Below are 21,154 nucleotides of genomic sequence, written 5' to 3'. Positions count from 1 at the left end.
AAAAAAAAAAAAAGTTTCACGCCGCCCCCAGCACGCCTAAGAATTGGCTCGAGATAACGCGCGCGCGCTCTGCCGCGAAAAAGTTGCGGTTGAAACGGCTCTGCGAGCACCGAGTGGCCACCGGAAATGCGCACACTCCCGACTCCCCACACACTACTACTGCCAAATTTGAGAGAAAGAGAGAAGGCCTCGTGACTGACGGATTGACAGCCGGCTCTTCCGCCAACGCTACTCAGCCTCAGCAATCAGCACTCAGCACTCAGCACTCGGTGGTCAGCGTTGGAGGATCGTAGGCGGCCTTGTCTCCCTCTCACCACCATCGTCCGCTCCGTGTGCAACGCCGGCGAGCATATAGTGGCCCCTCTTCTCACTCGCTCATCGTGGTCACGGCTTCACACTGTTCACCATGATCGCCACCTCGCTCCTCGCGCGTTCGCGCATCCCGGCCGCCGCAGCTGCACGCTCCGTGCGTCGCTTCCCCGTCGCCTCGGCCGTCGCTTCGGCCGTCGCTTCGGGCTCGCGTCTGGCTCCCATCGCCTTGGCTTCCTCGCGTCGCAACCTCGCAACGCTCAGCTCCACCGAAAACGCCCCCGAGCTCGGATCGCGCCAGGTCGCCGACTCCATCTTTGCGCCCCTCGACACCTTTGAGCCGCGCCACGTCGGGCCCCGCGATCGCGATGCCGCCAAGATGCTCCAGGCGCTCGGATACAACCACATGGACCAGCTCGTCAACGACACCGTCTCCCCCAGCGTCCGTCTCGAGCAGTCCGACGCCTACTACGACCAGATCAAGCCCCTCTCCGAGTCCGAGCTCGCACAGCGCGCACAGACCATCGCAAGCATGAACCGCCCCTTCAAGAGCCTCATCGGCATGGGCTACCAAAACACGCTCGTGCCCCCCGTCATCCTCCGCAACGTGCTCGAAAACCCAGCCTGGTACACGAGCTACACCCCCTACCAGCCCGAAATCTCCCAGGGCCGTCTCGAGTCGCTCATCAACTTCCAGACCATGGTCAAGTCGCTCACCGGCCTCGACCTCGCAAACGCCTCCCTCCTCGACGAGGGCACCGCCGCCGCAGAGGCCATGATCCTCGCCTACGGCCAGACAAAGAGCAAGCGCAAAACCTTCCTCGTCGACCGCGGCGTCCTGCCCCAGACCCTCGCCGTCCTCCGCCAGCGTGCAAAGGGCTTCGGCATCAACGTCGTCGCCACCGACCTCCGCACCCCCGACGGCCACCGTCTGCCCCCCGCAGACCAGATCCCCCGCGACGACATCATCGGCGCCCTCGTACAGTACCCCGACGTCGACGGCCGCCTCACCGACTGGCAGGCGCTCGCCGCCGAGATCAAGAGCTTCGGCGGCATGACCATCGCCGCCACCGACCTCCTCGCCCTCACCATGATCCGTCCGCCCGGCGAGTGGGGCGCCGACATTGCGCTCGGCAACGCCGCCCGCTTCGGCGTGCCTCCCGGCTTTGGCGGCCCGCACGCCGCCTTCTTCGCCGTGCGCGACTCGATCAAGCGCAAGATCCCCGGCCGTCTCGTCGGTCTCTCCAAGGACACTCGCGGCGGGCCCGCCTACCGTCTGGCGCTCCAGACGCGCGAGCAGCACATCCGTCGTGAAAAGGCAACCTCCAACATCTGCACCGCCCAGGCGCTCCTCGCCAACATGTCCGCCATGTACGCCGTCTACCACGGCCCGGACGGCCTGCGCAAGATCGCCGCCAAGGTGCACGCCCTCACGCGCCTTCTCAAGCACGAGCTTACCGAGCTCGGCCTCCGCGTCGTCAACCGCGACGGTGCCTTCTTTGACACGCTCACCATCGACCTCGCAAAGGCGGGCGTCGGCGCCGTGCGCGTCCACGAGGAGGCCAAGAAGGCGCGCATCAACCTGCGCAGGATCAGCGACACCCGCGTCGGCATCACGCTCGACGAGACCGTCAGCATCGAGGAACTCACCGACCTCCTCAACGTCTTTGCCTACGCCACCAAGAACACAAAGACCGGCGAGGTGCCCTACAAGCCCCAAGACCTCCTCGCCATCGCACAGCGCATCGGCCTCGACGCCGCCTCCACCCAGTCGCTCACCATCTCCTCCCCCGTCGCCACCACTCCTGCCAAGGATGCTGCCCCCGTGCCCGATTTCAGCCGCAAGTCCAAGTTCCTCCAGCAGCCCGTCTTTTCGGCCCACCGCTCCGAGACGCAGATGCTGCGCTACATCCACTCGCTCCAGGCCAAGGACCTCTCGCTCGTCCACGCCATGATCCCGCTCGGTTCGTGCACCATGAAGCTCAACTCCACCTCGAGCATGATGCTCATCTCCAAGCCCGAGTTCTCGCAGCTCCACCCCTTTGCGCCCGAGGACCAGGCGCAGGGCTACGACGTGCTCATCCGCGAGCTCGAGCGCGACCTCTGCACCATCACCGGCTTCCCCGCCGTCTCGCTGCAGCCCAACTCGGGCGCCCAGGGCGAGTTTGCCGGGCTGTCGGTCATCCGCGCCTACCACGAGTCCAAGGGCGAGGGCAAGCGCGACGTCTGCCTCATCCCCACCTCGGCCCACGGCACCAATCCCGCCTCGGCCATCATGGCCGGCATGCGCGTCGTGCCCGTCAAGACCAAGCAGGACGGCGCCATCGACCTCGAAGACCTGCGCGCCAAGGCGGAGCAGCACAAGCACGAGCTCGCCGCCACCATGATCACCGAGCCCGCCACCACCGGCTGCTACTTTAAGGACATCCAGGAGGCCTTCCAGATCGTGCACGACAATGGCGGACAGGTGTACCTCGACGGAGCCAACCTGCAGGCGCAGGTGGCGCTCACCAACCCGGCCATCATGGGCGCCGACGTGACGCACCTCAACCTGCACAAGACCTTTTCCATTCCGCACGGTGGCGGCGGACCCGGCGTGGGCCCCATCTGCGTCGCCGAGCATCTGGCGCCGTTCCTGCCCGGCCACCCGCTGGCGTCGACGGGCGGCGAGATGGCCATCGACCCCATCTCGGCGGCGCCCTGGGGCTCCGCCTCGATCCTCACCATCGCCTGGGCGTACATCAAGATGCTCGGGTGGAGCGGCCTCAAGAAGTCGACCGAGACGTCGCTGCTGGCGGCCAACTATGTGGCGCACCGGCTCAAGGACCACTACAAGCTCAAGTACACTGGCGACCGCGGCCGCGTGGCGCACGAGCTGCTCATCGACGTTGCCGAGTTTGAGGATGCGGGGCTGAAGGTGATGGACTTTGCCAAGCGTCTGATCGACTATGGCTTCCATCCGCCCACGTGCTCGTGGCCCATCTCGACGGGTCTGCTCATCGAGATCACCGAGTCCGAGTCGCTGCAGGAGATCGACCGGCTGGTGGAGGCGTTCATCTCGATCCGCCACGAGGTGGATGAGATCCGCGCAGGCAAGATGCCGCGCGACAACAACCTGCTCAAGAACGCGCCGCACACGATGCACGACGTCGCCGACGCCGAGTGGGACCGACCCTACTCGCGCGAGCGCGCCGTGTACCCCGTGCCCGAGCTGCGCAAGACCAAGTTCTGGCCGCCCGTCAACCGCATCGACGACGCCTACGGCGACCGCATGCTCGTCTGCGAGTGTGGCGGCGTCGAGGACTATGTCAACTAGGTCTTGACACACACAGACACCTCAACCGTGTCCACTCTGTTTCTCTTGCCTGATAATACGCTAGATTCCGTCCCTAGGTCAACATACGCAACGGGTTTCAACACTGCACCGTCCCCTTTTCTTCCCTTGTTTTGTTTTCAACCGCAATGATCCATGCTGCATTCCAACTGTAGATTCATGCCGAGCTTTGCGCCTCGCCGCTCGATTTGGGTGCGCGGCAATGATGTCCGAGATTGCGGTGGGGAGTGTCAAAGCTGGCGGAGGGGGACAGGGCGAGTGCCTCATCGGGGTTCGATTCGATCGGGATAGCACGGCGTTGATTTCGAGTGAAATCGGAGTGGAGTTGGGCGTGTGTGCGAGAGGGATGGCCCATGCTCTCGAGTGCACACTCGACGCACACCAAAAAGAGCCGGCACGCAACCAGCGCAAACTACGCAAGGAGCGGAAATTGCGATTTGGGATCCCAGGGGCTCTGCAGCCGCCGCGCGTGCAGCACTGAGCTCCCCATCGATCCGGACCCCCACCTCGCCCTCCTATCAACCACCACATTCGCCCTTTCTATCGCCAGCAATGTCGTCGGGCAAAGGACAGAGGGAGGCAGTGTTCCCCACGCGCCAGGCGCTCGGTAGCACCAAGACGCGCCTCAAGGGCGCACAGACGGGTCACTCGCTGCTCAAGAAGAAGGCGGATGCGCTCACCAAGCGATTCCGCACCATCACGCACAAGATCGACGAGGCCAAGCGCAAGATGGGCAAGGTGATGCAGCAGGCGTCGTTCAGCCTTGCCGAGGTGCAGTATGCCACGGGCGATATCGGCTACATTGTGCAGGAGAGTGTCAAGTCGGCGAGCTTCAAGGTTCGCGCCAAGCAGGAAAACGTATCGGGCGTATTGCTGCCTGCGTTCGAGGCGGATATCCAGCAGAAATCCAACGGCGCCTCGGGCAGCGGTGGCGAGTTCGCCCTCACGGGTCTGAGCCGTGGTGGTCAACAGGTGAACAAGGCCCGAGAGGTGTACACCAAAGCGCTCAAGGTGCTGGTGGAGTTGGCTAGTTTGCAGACGGCGTTTGTGATCCTCGACGAGGTGATCCGCATGACCAACCGCCGTGTGAACGCCATCGAGCACGTCATCATCCCGCGGCTAGAGAATACGATCAGCTACATTGTCTCGGAGCTCGACGAGGCCGACCGCGAGGAGTTCTTCCGGCTCAAAAAGGTGCAGGCCAAGAAGAAGGAGAAGGCGGCCGCGGGCGATCGTGAGCGCGCCCACATGCAGAAGAGACTCGCGGGTGACGACACCGACGACGATGACGACGATGACGCCGAGAACCACGACACCCCCGCTGCCGAGGCCGAGGCGGATGATAAGCCGGCGGATGCGGCTGCAGAGGCCTCGACGGCTGGCAAGAAGAAGAAAAAGAAGAAGAACAAGTCGGCCGCCAACACCAACAACGACGACGACGCTCAGCGAAGCAAGGATCTGCTCTCGGGCGGAAAGGACGAGGACGTCATCTTCTAAATGCCCCCCTCCCCCTGCTGTCTCGTATTGTTTGTTTTCGCACTTTCATCCCACGCTTGGTTGCATTCAATTCAAGCCATGCATTGCAGTTTTGAGATTGCGACCGAGGTGGTCATGTCCAGCACGCGCCGATGAGGAGCGAGAGTGCGGCGCCTACGACGACTCCCACAGTGGAAGCGAAGACGAGGCGTTCCTCTTGGTGCTTGCGCGTGCGAATCTGGCAAGCCGCTTCATACTCCCCCTCCACCTCGACTTCCGCGGGGGGTAAAGTCTCGACGGGGCCATTATCTGGCTCGAGAGCAGGTGGTGGTGGGGTGAGGGCGGTATCGAGCGAGTGTTGGAAGCGCTCTACACTTGCGAGGATGAGCTGTCTCGACTCGTGTTCAGCTGCCACAAGGCGCGACTCGAAGGTCTGTGCGAGCTTCTTGCGCTTATACGGCTCGACGAGTAAGATGGCCAGTATGAACAAGAACGCGTTGAGACCGGCTACGATCAAGCTTCCGTACGTGCTCATGCCGCGCATCCTATCGGACCACAGCTGTTCTTCGTGATACCGCACCATGACGGCCTTCATCATGCTGTCGAATGCCTTTTGCACCTCGGCTTCCGTCTGTTCCAGCGTCTTTTCCGCCTCGGCCTCGTGCTTGGTCATCGTATGTTCCGCACGCAGCAGCTGCGTATATCGACTGAGGTCCGTCTCGGTCCATGAGGCTTTGCGCGATAGAAGGTCGTTCGTCTCGCGTTGAGATGCACTTCGACTCTGCACCGAATCGAGATAGTCGCGCTTAGCCTGGGCGGCAAGAAGGCGCTTCGTGTCGAGGTCCGACTCGAGCAGTGTGATTTGCTGCTTGAGCGACTCGATCGCCGCATAGCCAGAGTAGGTATTGTACTGCGCCGCCAGCGTCGACAGCCGACTGCGCATGTCCGAGGCTAGTGTACGTGTGCGCTGGCTTGCCGCTGAAACTGCAGAGGACAAAGACGCAGAGGAGGTGAGCGCGTCAAAGGCTGGGAGGGACGAGGCGAGGGTGCGCAGACGCGATTGCAGGTCTGGTGGGGAATCGGCATCGCCCTGCTCGCTCGCAGTCGAGGAACGGTGCTTCGAGGACTTGAAATCCTCGGACGTGGAGGACGTTGCTATTGTCGGTGCCTCGTCCTGTGGTGGATGCGCAGACGAGCCCTGCTCGGGATCAGACTCTCGGCCTGATGGGCAGTCCTCGTCTTGCGGCCTTGGACTTGGCTTCTCAGCGCTGCTTGACAGAGATGCTTCCCTTGACGGGTCTGTAGATGAATCCTTCGACGAGCTTCTATAGCTCCTCCATTCTGGACGACACCAAGCTCCTCGGCTGGCGAATGGGAGCATCGACAAGCGAGTCGTCCGTGCGAGGCTGGGCGTGACCGTGCGCCCGGCGCTGCGAGACGACGCCGCTGCCTCCACTGTGCATCGTACCAGCGGGCCTAGAGCACCGCGCACGAAGGGCCGGGCCATGACGAAGGAGAATGCCTTTGCGAATGTGATGAGTGCAGCTGAGTAAAGAGTGTCAGACAACTGCCAGCCTTCCTACCAACGAGAAGAGCGGCAGCCCAAGTGTCACTTTTGCTCGCCCGATCGCCGCGCTTTCATCGGGATCGTCTGCCGATGCCATTTACGCGTCGGCTGAGCCCCAAAGGCGACGCGCCCAAGGCTCAGTTGGGCGGTCCCACCAAAACCAACACTATTTGCCCTTGCGCACTTGCTGCCTCTCTTCCGCCACCCCCCTCACCCTCCTCGACACAACTCTTTCCCTTTCGACCTTATCACCCACCTCTGCACACATCGAACAATGGAGAAGCCCACGCCGATGATCAACTCGGCCATGCTGGCGCAGTACGCCGGGCAGACGGTTCGCGTCGTAGGCAAGGTGCAGAAGCTCACCGGCCAGACACTGCTCATCCAGACCTCCGACATGGGCAACGTCGAGGTGACGCTCAACCCGGACTCGGAGATCTCGGGCAGCACATTCGTCGAGATCACAGGCAAGGTCTCCGATGGCGGCTCGGGGCTGGACGGGTACCAGGTGCGCGAATTCACCACCGTCGATTGCGGCGAAAACGTCGGTAGGTACCAAACAGCCTCGCGCACTGTGCAGAGAAAGAAGGATGGCTGATACAAAGGTGTGCGTGTAGATATGGAACTTGTCGAGAAGACCGTTCAGCTCTCGGCCAAGTTTCCCAACCTCTTCTCCGACTCGAACTAGCCTGATCGCCCTTTCATCTGTGTACAAAAGCCCCCCAGCATCCGGTCAATCTCATCATTCCCAATTCGCCCTGGTCCCACAAGCACAGACGTCGTTTCCATCCAGAAGGTTGATTGCAGTCGTGCTTTTCTAGGCGGGGATCGTGGTCAGGTACGACGTACACTGCCCAGGCGCGTATCCCAACTGGGCTTGTCCACCGGTGCATCTCGACTCGTCTCGCGCGCGGCAACGTAGGCTACTCCACGCGAGAGCTCGAGCCAGGGTTCGGTGCCCGCCACATAGCGCGCGCCGAGCAGTGCAAACGCCTTCTTCTCCGCCACGGCCGCAAAGTGGCTCGAGGCAATCGCTACACGCACCCTCCACGGCTGCGCCTCCGCCGTACCGGCTGCCGCGGTGGTGATGCCAAACGCGCGCAGCGTCTGCAGTGTCTGCTCGCCATCCTCGCGCGATGCGGCCCGATGCGAATCCAGCATGAACTTCAAGTGTCGCGCGCGTACACCCTGCAAATCCAGCGGCTGTGCGGCTGCGAAGAAGGCGTCGAAGGCGTCGATGGAGCTGACGCCCCACCGGCGGCCTGCGATGCTGCCGACCAACAGCGCGAGTCGCGAGGGCGTGTACAGCATCAGATCCACATACACGCCGTACGAGCGCGTCGAGAGCTCGAGCCTGTGCGGTGTGCATCCTGGTTGGGACGACGCTACAGCAATGCCCGGATCCGCCGGATCGGTCGATTTGATCGTCACGCTCCAAGCCTCGCCCTGCTGCTCGAGCTCGTGCACGCGCCGCTGAACGAGCGCATGTACGTACTCCTTGGCCACCGTCTCTGCCCAGCCCGGCTCGGGATACACCAGTCCCGCACTCGCGTCGCTGCCGCCGTTGGAACTGCGGTGCGGCTCAATGCGGTTGTGCGGCGGAGGCAGACCGATGCCATCGTACGCATCGGCGTCGACACCAACAGCCTCGGAGAGCTGCACCATATCGGGCCTACCAAACGCATCCAGCCGCTTGGCAAAGTGCAGCTTGCCTGCCTGCCAAAGGATCCTGGCGAAGGTGAGCAACAGGTCGACTGGCTGTCGCAGCAGTGCCGCATACAGCGTAGCAGACGACAGCGGGCGCACACATCGGCCCGGCTGTGTCGCTGCAGAACTGCCTTTGGCGCTTGCAGGTGGGGGTGCGATCGAGTCGAGCGTGGCCATGAGCTTCTTGACGAGCCGCGGGGAGCGTTGTCCATCAACCTCGCCCGCGGTGGTTTCTTGCTCGACGAGGAGGAGCAGGCGGATACCAAGCGCAAACGTCGGTGGCTGAGCTGGACTGCTTGCGTCCGTGTCGGCTGCAAACGGCTCTTTGAGGAAGAGTCGATAGTAGCCGCCGCGATCGTTGAACGGCGACACGTGGAACGAGCGCGGAAAAGTCCACTGATGATCGTAGCCGCCACGCTTGGCCGTGGTGGAGCTTGGGGCGTCCTGCGTGTCGGAGCCGTCCTCGTTGGTGCCGGCCTCGAGCACGTAGATGTGACGCTCGCTGAAAGTGTTGTGCACCTCCAACACGACCAACCAGAACTCTCCGCGCTTGTCGTTCGTGGCGGCCGAGGAGGACCCGTGTGTTTCGTCTCCGAAACCATGCGGCCGATAGCAGTAGTGAACGGTGAGCGGATTGATGCCCGCGATGCCTGCGACGCTCGGCATGGTGACTGTCCATATGTGGCCGAGCTCACTGCGCCAGTGTGCACCCGTGGTCTCGGAGTCCTGCGGACCCACCGAGAGGAAGCCGCGCTCGCGCAGCTCGTACGCGAGCTTGAGCAGCACCGAGCCAGAGATCCATTTTGCTTTGGCCGTATCCGAGTCGGCAGCAGGCGTGTTCGGAGCGGACGCCGCGAGTGGGATCTGGGTGCGCAGGTACGAGCTGGGGCGGAGGCCGGTGAGCGACCAAGTGTACCGGTCATTGCGAGCGCGCTTCTCCTCGAGCCTTCGTCGTTCGATGCGCTCAGCTGCACGCATCTTGGCCTTCCAGTCTGTCTTTTGGTCGACCGCATCTGCTGTGTCGGTGTGCGGGGCGGCGTCGTGCGAGCGGCGCGCAGGAGTGACGCCACGACGATCGGCGAGCGCGGCATGGTCGACAAACTCGGGCTCGAGCACGGCTCCCTTCCAGGCGAACGCATGGCCGGTATCGAGCTTGCGCGTCTCGAGCTGATCGAGCCGGAGAGCGAGATAGAGCGTGTTGTAGCGGAAGGCGTGTTTGGACTCGATGGGCAAGAAGCGCGCATGGCGCGTCTCGGCAGGCACCACCCACGCTGCTGTGCCGCAAGTGGTGCGGGGCGTGAAGAAGCGTTCGAGAAGCGATGGAAGACGCTGCACCAGCCAGATGCCCAGGAGGACGTACAGCGGGATGGCCTTGCGAGATACGAGCCAGTCGCTGCTCAGCCAAGCGGACGAGCTGGACGCCTCGCCCAGGCCAGCCCGCCACGCCGTCGCTGCCCGGTTGCCGAGCGACGATGCGTTTGTCATCGCGACACTGTGTATCGATGGTGGTTCAGCGTTTCGAGAGCTGCATGGCTGTATGCAGCTGATGGATTGCGTGGAAGTAGGGGGGAAGAAGGATGGTAGGGCCGAGCATTGAAAGAGCGGCGCTGCCTCCACAACATCAGCTGATCAATCTAACACTGTCATTTTGGCCCGATTCAGGGTCCATGCGGTGACTTCGAATGAAAGCTTTTCTTCCCGGTCCACCTTGGACCTCTCCCTCACTGCCTTTCGCCAATCACACCATGCCGGCAGGGCAATCTAGCACAAGGACCGGAGCAGTAGTGCAGTCTTCGATTGTGGAGCATGGAATCAACGCGCTCCGCAGCGAGGCAGTAGCATCGACGCCTTCGCCTTCGCCTTCTCTCACCTCCCGCATCAACACTCGCATCCAGGAAGCGGGGTCATCTCGGCTCAACGAGACTCCGGGCGGCAAGGGCAGCAACCCTATCGATACTACGACATGTGCATTGCAGGTGCCTTCTAATTGGCCAAGCGATGTGGTCTATATCACTCAAAACTTGGTCGCGGCTTCGGTCCCAGACTCGATTGCCGAGCGATACGTCCTCCACCCGGCCACGTCCTCCTTGCGCGCCGATGAAGAGTCCGAGTCGTCCGAAGCAGTCTCGCCAAGCTCTCTGCCGCAGGCTACGCACAACAATGGACGTGCACAGACGCTCTACGTCGATTCAATCCAGGACGAGGTGCCGGTGATCATTCATCCCATCGATAAGACGACGCCTTGGTGCCCGGAATCGTTCCACTCGACCAGCCGTCGGCTGAGCTGTCATCCCGCAGCTGGATCGCACGGCCTGTTTGCAGCGCAAGACATCGAGGGCAATACGTTCGTGCGTGCGTATCTTGGCGTGCTACACACCAAGCAGGACGCCGATTTTCATTCGACCTACGACCTGAGCCTTTGCCACGACGATCGGCTCCTCGACAAGTCGCCCGATTCGGATGTTGCAGCACTCGCAGACGCCGTCGATGCCATCAATATTGGCGACGAAGATGACAATCCCACGGCGCTTTATGTCGACAGTCGGTATTGGGGAAACGAGTCGCGCTTCGTCAACGACTACCGCGGCATTGCAGACCGACCCAACGTCGAGTTCCGCTCCTTCATCCAGCTCGATACCAGCGACGGCAAACCAAAGTTCCAGATGGGTCTGTTCACAACAAGACCCCTCCGAAAGGGTCAGGAACTCGTCGTCAACTATGGCAAGAGCTACTGGCTCCATCACGACCAACTCACCCAGCAACAAGCCCAACCTGCTGCAACCCAGCCAGCCAAGCAGGCACCAAAAGCAACGGTCGATCCGATTCAGGCCATGCTCAACCGCAGTCGCATGCGCGTCTCTCGCACCGCAGCCCATCCACACCGTCCCCACCACCCGCCCACACCAGGACCGCAACAGTGAATTCGATCGTCTATATTCCCAGTCTAGACTGCGCAGCTACAGTCCATACGAGTCGCTGAGCTTTTCCAGCTTGTTGTACATCAAAAAGATGATCGCGCTCGACGGTGCGCTGCGCAGACACGTCACACCGCACCCGGCGTACAGGCCGCGAACACCGCGCGTGGTGTAGATCTTCTTGAACGTGTCAAAGAAGCCGGTGCCCTTCCACCTCTGCCCAGCCACGGCGCCGTGCGATGCAGCACGCATCTCCTGCTCGGTCTGCATGGTCGACTTGACACAGTCGGCGGGGAAGAGCACCACATTGTAGCTGATCCCCGCCAGCGCACCGGCACCCACGAGCTCGAGCGAGCTCAGGTCCTTCTTGCTGATGTCGTTGCGGCGTTGCTGCGCGCGCTTGCGCGCGATCAGGTAGCGCGAACAGCCCTCGAACGCCAGGAACCACGCTACGCCTCCGCCCGTCTCGCGCAGCAATGTGCCCGTCTGCCCGAGCCACAGCCCGCGAATGCCGTCCGTAGCAACCGTGCGTCGCAGCAGCGTCAGTGGTCCATCGAGCGTCTTGAATGCCTGTGCTGACGCCGGCGATCCGCCCGCAGATGAGCGCACCGCACTCGTGTACAGCGACCGTTGCTGTTGCATCTGTGCGCCATTCGTAGCCGCACCCGCCGCGTGCGAGCTCGAGCTGGCCAGAGGAGCCTGCTGCTCGCGCGTGATCATCTGCACCTGCATCTTGCACTTGATCAGCTCGATCGGCGTAAGCACCAGACTCGTCACCGATCCGGCACCCGCGGCGGCGATGCCCAGCTGCGCCATGGACAGCGGCGCCTCTGCATCCGCCTGCGCCGCAGACGCCATGCTCGCCTCGCCGTTCGCCCAGCGGATCGCCGACTGGATCTGATTGTACGTAAAGAACAAACACGCGTTCTCTAGCGTCGCGCCCAGCACCGGCATGCTCAAGCCCCGGTACAGTCCACGAATGCCCTCCTGCAGGTACGTCTGCTTGAAGCAGTCAAAGGCACCTGCGTAGCGCGGAGGCCTATCCGCCGACTGCGTCTGGAGCCGCACCTTGACCAGGTCGAACGGGTGCTCGAACACCTTGCTCACCATGCCGGCGATCGACCCGAAGGCGATGTCCTTGGTAGCTTGGCTCAGCCGGCCCGACGACGCCGATGCCGAGGCCTCTTCGTTCGGCGAGTGAATCATGAACACCCGTGACGTCGTGGGCTGCCGGGAGCCTTGGGTTGCACCCGTAGCCCGGCTCCAGCTCTCTTCCTGATGCTGCCGCGGCGAGTCGCCCTCGTCCATCGGCACTGAGACCGAGTGGCGATGGCTAGACGAGGGCGGACTTAAAAGTACGGCCGACATGGCGATCTCGAGGTCCGCAACCGAATCGTCGCGCAGAGACGAGGGCTGGTCTGATGGCAGCTTGGTCGGACTGCCGTCGCGCACGGTCTCGACCTCGAGCTTGTCGTCCGACGCAAAGGTGTGGTGCGAAGAGAGCGTCCCTGCCGATGCGCGCGCCGACTGGATCAGGCTGGTGCGCGACGAGCTGTCGGACGTCGTACGACCTGCGGATGCCGACGACGACGAGAAGGGTCGTCCGGGATTCGATCCGTCGGGCAAGGCCAACGAGCCGCGACGCGTGCGCAGAAGCGGACTGGGGATGCTGTCAAAGGCCGAATGGGCGGCAGGCTCGATGGCGAGGCCGAACGCGGGGCGCTTTCGATGTGCCAGCACAGATCCCGAGGAAAGCGGCCGCGACGTGGAGCGCGTCGAGAGTGACGCAGCCGCAGCCAAGGTCGGTACGAAAACCGAAGCGTCGGTAGCGCGATTTTTGCTTAGCCCCTTGAGCGACGAGGAGCGGTTCAGCGAAGGCGCTTCGTCCAAATGCGCCGAGATAACACCTGCAACGAGCGAGGGTGACGAGTGGTGGTCGAGAGAGAAGCCTTCGCCAGTCGTAGGTCTTTGAGCTTGGCCAAGCGTGGGCTGACGGAGCGCCGAGTCGGACGAGGTCGGTTCCAGCCTGTGCGACTGGAAAGACTGGTGCGAGCGATGCGAGTGGTGCGAGTGGTGCGAGCAAGCCGACGACTCAGCTGTCGCTGCATGTGGAGTCAGGGCAACGCCAAGTGGGCCCGAGGGTGCTTCCCACTGCGACGGCTCCGAAAAGTTGGAAAGTGTTGAATCCACGCGCAGCCGCGAGCGAGCGCCTTCAAAGTCCGACGGCCTCAGCGTCAGATCGGCGCGATCGGGACTCAGATCGGTCGCATCGGTCGAGAAGGCCGAGGTGGACACCGACATGGGTCGTGAGATGGACATGGTCGTCACACGCTTGCGCTGCGACGACGACGAGCCGAGAGCTAGGCCGCCTCCGATGTTGGGCGAGCCCAGCAGGCTCGACCATGGCTTGCTGCCCACAAGGCTGTTAAGCGAGCGGCGACTTGTGTGGCCACGTCTGCCTGTGTCGGACGATGGAGGTGGCATCATGGACGAAGCGGTCGGAGCTGGCAGGCCGCCACGAGCCGAGGCAAGGACGTACTGCGAGCCGGTCGACGAGCTCGGTCGATGAAGGACTCTTCCAGCATCGAACGCGCCCGCGCCAAGACTGGCCAAGTCGCTCGACAAGTGAAAGCCAAGCGACGATGAGCTGGCGGGCGAGCCGGGCATGGCTTTGGAGTCGCTTCGCAGGTCGCGCGACAGCGGCCTGTACGCCTGAGACTGGAACGAGAACGGTGTACGCTGTGCTCCAGCCGAGTCGGTAATAGCAGAGCTAGTGGAAGTAAAGGAGGAGCCCGAGGAGGAGACGCCGCCCCTATTGCTGTTGGCAGCCCCTCCGCCATTGTAGGGTTGACTTGGTTTGTGCTGAGGTGGCGCCATCAGAGCATCCTCATCATGCGGACGCTGTGGTCGCGAAGGAGCGTGAGTTGCCGCCTGTGAAGTCGACTGCTCCGCCATCGACGTCGTATCTTCGAGTACCTGTGATCGCGGAGCAGGCGAGCCGGACTGATGCATATCGAACAGAGCGCGGTCCGGCAGACCGATCTCGGAAGGAAAGGAGGCGTATGTTGAGCGATGCTCCTCGACGGCTTCTTTGGTGCGAAGGATGGTCGGGCCTGCCGATCCTGTGAGCCGGCGGGCTTCTTCGTGCGAGATGTGCTCGATTACGCTTGTGCGACTCGCGCCGCGTGTGGTGGATTCGCGCCGTGGCCGGTGTGAGAGGACGTCGCGCAACGGTCTTGCGAGGCCATCGATGCTTTTCGTACGCGAGCGTGGCGAGGCTGGGTCAGCTGTCGATCCATCCTGCCCTGCTGCACTGTAAACAGGCGATGCAACCTTGCTGAGGCCCCCGAAGCTCCGCAGAAGGTCGAGGCTGGGCGAACGACGAGCCAAACTTGGCGAAGCGCGCATGTTGTCGTCTTGGCCGTCGGATCGAGACGGGCTGTCCTCGACGTGCGTGCGCAGGCGCGGCAATGCGTTGTCAGGGCCGAACGCATCGTCAGCTAATCCGAGCAGGTTGAGACCCCCGGGACTTGGAGCTCCGTCCATACTCAGAGCTCGTGATCGAAGCGTGGCGGAAGCGTCCGACAAACGTGACTGCGCAACGTTGGGACCTCGGGAGGCCGCATTGTCGGCAGCAGAGCGCGCATCGGCGGGGGGTTGGGGCGATGAGATTTCGAGGGGTTGAGCGGCACCCCTGGCCTCGCGCTCCCTTTTGCCCATCAGCCTACGCAGGCCTGAGACGAGGCTGCTCTTGTTCTTGGTATGCTTGCGGACATCGGGAGCAGTCACGGTCGGCGACTCTGCGGCGACAGGTGTAGACGAGAATGTGGCATGTGCGGCGGTCGGGCTGGCGATGCTTGCGCTCTTCTTGGTGGGACTGCCAGGAACGCCCCTCATACTGGTGGTTGCCATGCGTTTGCCCCGCGGCGAGGCCGTACCGTGGTCGTCGGAATCGCTCATGCCAAAATCTTGACCGGCGGGGAAGGGCTCGGTCGCGCGAGAGAAGCCTGAGGACTGCCGGGTCATTGATCCTTCTGGAGCGGTCGTTGGGCGAGTAGAGATGCTGCTGCGGCTGCGGATCGACGCGTGTGGGCTCCTCGATGCGGTTGCGAAGAAGTGGGATGCTTGCGCAAGTGGGCTGCCCACGACGCTGCGACTTGTGCGACGGTCAATGCCGACAATGGGAGGCGCGAGGGCGTCGCTGAAGTCGGATGTGGACGAAGAGGCGCGGGCGCGGCCTTCGGGATAGATCGGGCTTTCCTTGAAGGAGAATCCAGCTGCGGTGTAGGAAGATGCGCTGTGAATCGAGGGTGAGCGTGGATACTGCTCTGCGAGTGCCGATCGGGTCATGTCGGGGCCGGCGTGGATGCTGTGCGAGAGACTGGGACTGGAACGGAGGCTTGAATGCGTGGTGCTCCTTCCGTTGGGGGATTGGAATCCGTGCGCAGTGGCAAAGTTGTCCGACATGAGCGGAGTGGAAGGACCGATGGGAGGCAGAAGCTGAGGCGAGGACGAGGCTGTGGAGGGGCGTCGGAAGGAGACGAGGTCGTCTGCGCGCTTCTGTTCCGGCAGATCGGGCAGGACGGTGGCGGAGGCCATCCTGCGCATGGTACGAGGCCACGGTTTGGAGTAGCCGTGTACAGGACTTGCACCAGAGACATCTTCGGTGGAGACCACGGGCGTGGATGTGGCCGAGGTTGCAGATGCTGCCGAGGAAGGCGTGGAGCTGGAGGCGGACGACGGCTGCGGTTGCATGGATCTGCGATAGTACGAGGAGTGAGAGGCATCTTCGAATGTGCGAGAGGACGGATGTATGGTTAGGCGGGCTTGGTCGTGCTCGAGGACGGGTGCGAGCGAGTCGGAGCGATCGGGCGAAGCGAGCAAAAGCGGAGACGCGCGAGCGACCTCTTCGAGGAAGGCGGTATCGTTCTTGTCCCACATGCCGTCGTCGACGCTGTCGGCGTTGGCAGAGATGGAATCGCGAGACTGGATGCTACTGAAGCGCTGGCGGATGCTGCCCCAGCGTGGTGTCCTGGTGAGCGAAGGCGAGCTGGGTGTCGGTGTTGGAGAAGTGGACGGGGCAGCAGCTAGGGTGCTGCTGCCCTCGAGATCGGGCGACCTCATGATCATGAGGAGCGCTCGATGAGAAGCCTTGCGAGATTCGATGGCGCGAGGTGGGTGGTTGGAAGTGGATGCATGGACGCGATTGCTGGATCAGCGAGGACACGAGGTTGGCGCGGGCGAGGAAGCGTATCCTCTGCGAGATGGATGGAGATGGTGGCGGAAGGTATCTTCGAGCGTTGATCGCGCTGTCCGAGGGATGGATGGATGGCCAGGCTGTTGATTGATTCGTCAAGGTCGATGCGGTATGCAGTTGGTGTTGGCCGACGGCAGAGACAGCTGCGGTTACGAATAGGAGCAAGCTTCCGCAAGCGGTCGGGCAAGAAGAGCGACCTGACGAGGGTCGAGACGCGCGAGGGCTCAGCTTGGCTGGGCTGAATGGGTGGCTTGGATGAGAGCGGCGTGCTAACTTAGGCAAGCAAGGATGATGGTCGCCGCAGCAGCAGCAGCAGCAGCAGCAGCAGCAACAGCAGCAGCAGCAGCAGCACCAAGGCGTAAGGAGGTGCAGACTGGATGCAGGCGATTGTTTGCGGAGCGCGTAGATTGAAGAGTTGGCGCAAAGACTTGCAACAGCTGCAGCGCTGCTTGGCCCGGCCTGCAGGATCCCATGGCCAAAGACCAACACTCAGACTCGATGCGCACGCCTGGTTGTTCGGTCTGAGCCTCCACCACCCAAATGCGCCGCTCCCAATTTGGAAGGTCCTGGCGAGGCAGCAGCTGCTTGTTGATCCCTCCTGCACGTCGCCGCACGCGGCGCCCATCGAGAGGGGCTTCGGATGAATTTCCTGTGTTGTTTCGCCCGTCTACGTATTTTCGCCCTCGATTTCACGCACCGACGCGAGACAGCGAGACAGGCTGAAACAGGCACCAACGCCGCCGCATCCATCGCTTCCGCCAAGGCGCCACCGCTTACCGCTTCTAGAGTAAGTTGACTTGGCTTGGCTGCTGCATCCTGCTTACGACCAACGCTCTGCAGATCCGCACCGGGATTGTCGGAGTGCATAGATGCGCCATCATGAAGCTCTCGCCGCCACACCCGCTCAAATTAAGGCTGCTTGTCTGGAGCGCAGGGTTTCAGTCGCAGTTCGATGTGCCAATCAATCCCCATGGATGCTTTGCAGTGCGCCGCTTCAGCAAATGATACAGTCCTCGGACACCTTGAAGCCAAAGATCTCGTGGTCGATCTGCTTCTCGATCTGTCGAAAGTCGGTGCGGCTCTTGAGAAACTCGTAGAGCTCCTCCTGCCCAAACGCAAAGCCGTCCTCGCGCGCCGACGCCCGAGCCGACGTGGCCGCCGCATCCTTGTTCTTGAGCAGCGAGATGAGCTCCTTGCCGTCCACAATGTAGTAGTTGGCCAGCGTCTTGAGCGAGTTGTAGAATCTGGGGATGTCGGGCTCCTTGGACTTGAGCGAGGCGATGAACGCTGCAATGTGGTTCAGATCCGAGATCAGCTGGAAGCCGCCAGTCTGGCTGATCTGAAGCGACTTGAGGTGCTTGGTCAGGATGCCAAACAGCCGCAACGCCACCTCGGTGTAGAAGAGGTCCAGGATCTCCCGATCCGTCGCACCCACCAACAGCGAGCAGTGGAAGCGCAGCAGCTCGATCGTCGAGCGTGTGGCGCGTGTCGAGCTATCCAGCTCCGTCATCCTCGTCATGTCCTGGCCTGCATAGTCGAGCGGATCGCGCTGTGAGAAGAGGATCCATTCGGCCCGCTTCATCAGCAGATCCACCGACACGGATAATCCGCCCGCCACAAACTCGTCCAGGCTGCCTTCAAACGCCTTTTTGGCGCGAACCACCGAGTTGAGAAAGTCGTCCACATCCAGTTGGATCACCGGCACCAGCGTCTGCGAAAAGTACACCGAGCACAGCTGCGAGATCGTATCGGCAATGTGCGTCAGCTCGAAGAACTGCACCAGCGGCAGCACCTCGGCTGCAGGCGGCTCCTTTTCCGCTTCCGACCCAGCGCCGTTCGACGTGCCATCTCCGTCCGACAAGGGATTCCACTGCTTGATCTGGTCCGTCGCCTTATTGAACCCGTGCGCAATGTGTTCTTCTCCCAGCACCTGGAACAAGGACAGACAGACCTCCTCCATCTCTTCCTTGACGCGCCGCCCATTGGACGTCGAATCGGGATACACCATAAACGCTTCCATCCTCTTGAGCGACTCACGGTTCACCTGGATCAGCGCGAGCGCCGTGTCGAGCGACAGCAGCAGCTGCAGCCTGCCAGGCCGGTGCGGTTTGTTGTCTGTAGAGGAAGCTGCTTCCACTTTGGGATCCGGTTCCGAGACCGACGGTTCTGTATTCGTCGTTGGGGTCGCAACACGAGGCTCGGGCTGCGAGTCTCCGCTTGCTGTACCCCAGGAATGGCCGTTGACGTCGGGTGCCTTTTCGTTCCATTCGTCCTGCAAGCTATCACCGGGGAAGCTTGCCATGTTTCGCGGCTTTTCGTTGGTCGAGGATGCTAGCGCATCTTCCTGATCGCTGTCCTCGTCGTCGCCGATGATGTGGCCGTCGGGGCCGCCAAGCACCTCCTTGCTAAAGTCTACGTATCCGTTGTTGGCAGTCGTCTCGCTTGAGTTGGAAGCATTGGCCGGCGTCGATGCGCGTTGTGGCGTAGCGAGAGCAGAGCCGGAAGCACTTGCCACGCGTGCGCCGCTCGAAGCGCCCTGCTGCCACTTGAGCGGGTTGAGCTGACTGAGGCCAGTACCTGCGGTGCGGATCACCGCGCCACCGACGGCGCCGGCTGCGCGGGGCACCACGGTGACGGGCATCAGGAGCACGTCCTTGAACCCGCTGAGCACGTTGCGCTTGACCTGCGCCGGATTGTTGCTGGCCAAGAAGGCCGCATCCATGGTCTTGGCAGCTTTGATGCGCGATGACGAGATCCGTGTGCGTGATGCAGCTACGGACGACGATGTCTCGCCTCCTTCGGAACACAGGTCCATCATGACGGTGCGCACCCAGTCGCGCTCTTCCTGGAGATACTCGTCGAGGTGCGCCTCGAACATGGACAGGACGATGGCGCGGCATCGTGCCGGCGTGACCGTATCGGAATGACGAGGCTCGATCTTTTCGAGCGCATCGACGATCTTGAGAGCCTGCGAGAAGGTGGCTGCAGCTGCTTGGAGGTAGAGATGAATGTCGATGGACCGTGCCTTGGCGAGGACGGCGTTGATGTACTCGCCGAGGACCTCGTTGGCGATGCGGCTGGCGAAGGTAAGCAGGACCTGCTGCTCTGGCGGGAAGACGCGCGCGACGAGCGAGCCTTCGGTCTGCAAGGTCTGTAACAGCTCGGTCATGAAAGCGTCCATGGCGGTAAAGTCCAAAGCTGGGCGGGTCTGGTTGGACGCGGTGACAAAGTTGGCTTCCGGTCGATGGTCGGTGGGCCTAAAGACGGCATCGCGCTTCTCCAGGAAGCTGAGAGCTGCGGCGGATCCTGGGTGATCGAGGAGATCGATGAAGTTGGCGGTGTCGGCGTCGCCTGCAGCGGAAATGATGCCCGAGGGAAGCGGAGATGAGCCTGAAGTGTGGATCGCGAGGTTCCAAACGAGGTCTGCGTGTTCGTGCATGTCGCTCTCTGCGCGCTCGATGGCTTTAGACACGTCGATCCCCCTCTGACCGGCGCGCAGGGCGTCTGCGCGACGAGCATCTGCGCCTTCAAAGGCTGAGAGCAGGACGCCTTCTAGGTAGTCGGCGGCTTCTCTGATGGACATGCGCAGCCTCCATTGGTCCTGATCGCGCGTGTCGGCTGCAAGGCTTTGCGAGTCATTGGATGAGACTTGCTGATCAGCAGGCTTTGCGAAGGATCCGAGCACGAGCGGGCCGGTGAAGCGTGCCACATTGCAGACCGTGCATGCCTGCGAGGGCAGCGAAGATAAGCTCGGGTCGGTAAAGATGAGAGACACAGTCGGGGACGACTCGAAGAGGAGGCTCTGAACGAACGGCTTGAGTGTGAGGGCGACGCGCTTGAAGGTTTGATAGGCCGAGTCGGTCTCTGCACTGGGCAAGGGTAGTTTGGACTCGGCGCGGTACGAAAAGACTGGTGCGGAGGAGAAGCTCTGGCCGGACTGCGCCGGCTTGGAAGAGACGAAGCCGCCGAAGCTTTCATCTTCAGGGCTCGTGATTGTGGCTGCTTCAAAGTCGCCAAAGTCGTCGTCGTCTTCGTTGTTGCCGTTCGAGTGGCTGGAAGTGCTGTGCTTTCGCTCCGGTGGTATTGACGCATCTTTGGATTTGCGGGACGAGGAGGCTATTGTGGAGAGGTCCGGTTGGTAGCGGATGTGACGTCCAGGAATCTGCCTGTACTGCAAGTACGCAAGCTTCTGCGCCCAGAGCCTCTCGTCGGCGACAAAGCGGGCGAGCGGACGAGCTGCCAGTGCGCAACTTCGGAGGTCCGAAACGGGTACGAAGCTGAGAATGCGTTGGATCACCGTCGACGGAAGTGCACCGATGGAGAAGGGGTCGAGCGAAACATCGTTGACGTGGGTGTTGGGCGCGGCGCTACTGTCTGTGCCGCTGCCGCGAGACGCAGAGATACTGAGTCTGTCCTTGCTCAGCACGTTGGTCAATCCGAGCGAGCCGGAGCCGGTCGCCTTGGATGTAGGCACCAGCGGAGCCCAGGTGGTGTCCATCGTGATGTTCGCTGCGTGCCACTGGATGCTCAGTGAATCGACATTGAGGCAGAATTTCTCCTTCCTTGTGGAAGCGGAAGTTCCGTCGACA

At 62.3% G+C, this 21,154-nt stretch overlaps 7 protein-coding genes across 7 annotated transcripts; 4 read left to right on the top strand and 3 right to left on the bottom strand.

Annotated features, from left to right (window-relative positions):
- Nucleotides 1–406: 406 nt before the first annotated feature.
- On the top strand, nt 407–3,625 carry PAN0_028d6192 (glycine dehydrogenase; the record flags this gene model as incomplete). Its single annotated transcript, XM_014798366.1, has 1 exon — nt 407–3,625. The coding sequence occupies one exon, from the start codon at nt 407–409 to the stop codon at nt 3,623–3,625; it is 3,219 nt and encodes a 1,072-aa protein (XP_014653852.1).
- Nucleotides 3,626–4,195: 570 nt separating this feature from the next.
- On the top strand, nt 4,196–5,140 carry PAN0_028d6191 (vacuolar ATP synthase subunit D; the record flags this gene model as incomplete). Its single annotated transcript, XM_014798365.1, has 1 exon — nt 4,196–5,140. The coding sequence occupies one exon, from the start codon at nt 4,196–4,198 to the stop codon at nt 5,138–5,140; it is 945 nt and encodes a 314-aa protein (XP_014653851.1).
- Nucleotides 5,141–5,252: 112 nt separating this feature from the next.
- Nucleotides 5,253–6,783, bottom strand: PAN0_028c6190 (mitochondrial distribution and morphology family 33; the record flags this gene model as incomplete). The annotated part of the gene is made up of 3 exons (XM_014798364.1): nt 5,253–6,408; nt 6,467–6,595; nt 6,707–6,783. 3 exons carry the CDS (start codon nt 6,781–6,783, stop codon nt 5,253–5,255), a joined length of 1,362 nt encoding a protein of 453 aa, XP_014653850.1.
- Nucleotides 6,784–6,960: 177 nt separating this feature from the next.
- On the top strand, nt 6,961–7,284 carry PAN0_028d6189 (uncharacterized protein; the record flags this gene model as incomplete). Its single annotated transcript, XM_014798363.1, has 1 exon — nt 6,961–7,284. One exon carries the CDS (start codon nt 6,961–6,963, stop codon nt 7,282–7,284), a length of 324 nt encoding a protein of 107 aa, XP_014653849.1.
- A 236-nt stretch (nt 7,285–7,520) lies between these two features.
- Nucleotides 7,521–9,878, bottom strand: PAN0_028c6188 (uncharacterized protein; the record flags this gene model as incomplete). Its single annotated transcript, XM_014798362.1, has 1 exon — nt 7,521–9,878. The coding sequence occupies one exon, from the start codon at nt 9,876–9,878 to the stop codon at nt 7,521–7,523; it is 2,358 nt and encodes a 785-aa protein (XP_014653848.1).
- A 260-nt stretch (nt 9,879–10,138) lies between these two features.
- PAN0_028d6187 (SET domain-containing protein) lies at nt 10,139–11,314 on the top strand (the record flags this gene model as incomplete). The annotated part of the gene is made up of 1 exon (XM_014798361.1): nt 10,139–11,314. One exon carries the CDS (start codon nt 10,139–10,141, stop codon nt 11,312–11,314), a length of 1,176 nt encoding a protein of 391 aa, XP_014653847.1.
- Nucleotides 11,315–11,350: 36 nt separating this feature from the next.
- PAN0_028c6186 (F-box protein pof6) lies at nt 11,351–21,063 on the bottom strand (the record flags this gene model as incomplete). Its single annotated transcript, XM_014798360.1, has 3 exons — nt 11,351–16,517; nt 17,263–17,399; nt 17,587–21,063. The coding sequence occupies 3 exons, from the start codon at nt 21,061–21,063 to the stop codon at nt 11,351–11,353; spliced, it is 8,781 nt and encodes a 2,926-aa protein (XP_014653846.1).
- Nucleotides 21,064–21,154: the final 91 nt, after the last annotated feature.

Source organism: Moesziomyces antarcticus (genome assembly GCF_000747765.1).
Source record: "Moesziomyces antarcticus DNA, scaffold: scaffold_v10028, strain JCM 10317, whole genome shotgun sequence".
NCBI lineage: Eukaryota > Fungi > Basidiomycota > Ustilaginomycetes > Ustilaginales > Ustilaginaceae > Moesziomyces > Moesziomyces antarcticus.
Note: the sequence above shows the minus strand (reverse complement) of the source record. Positions and strands in the feature narration are given on the sequence as shown.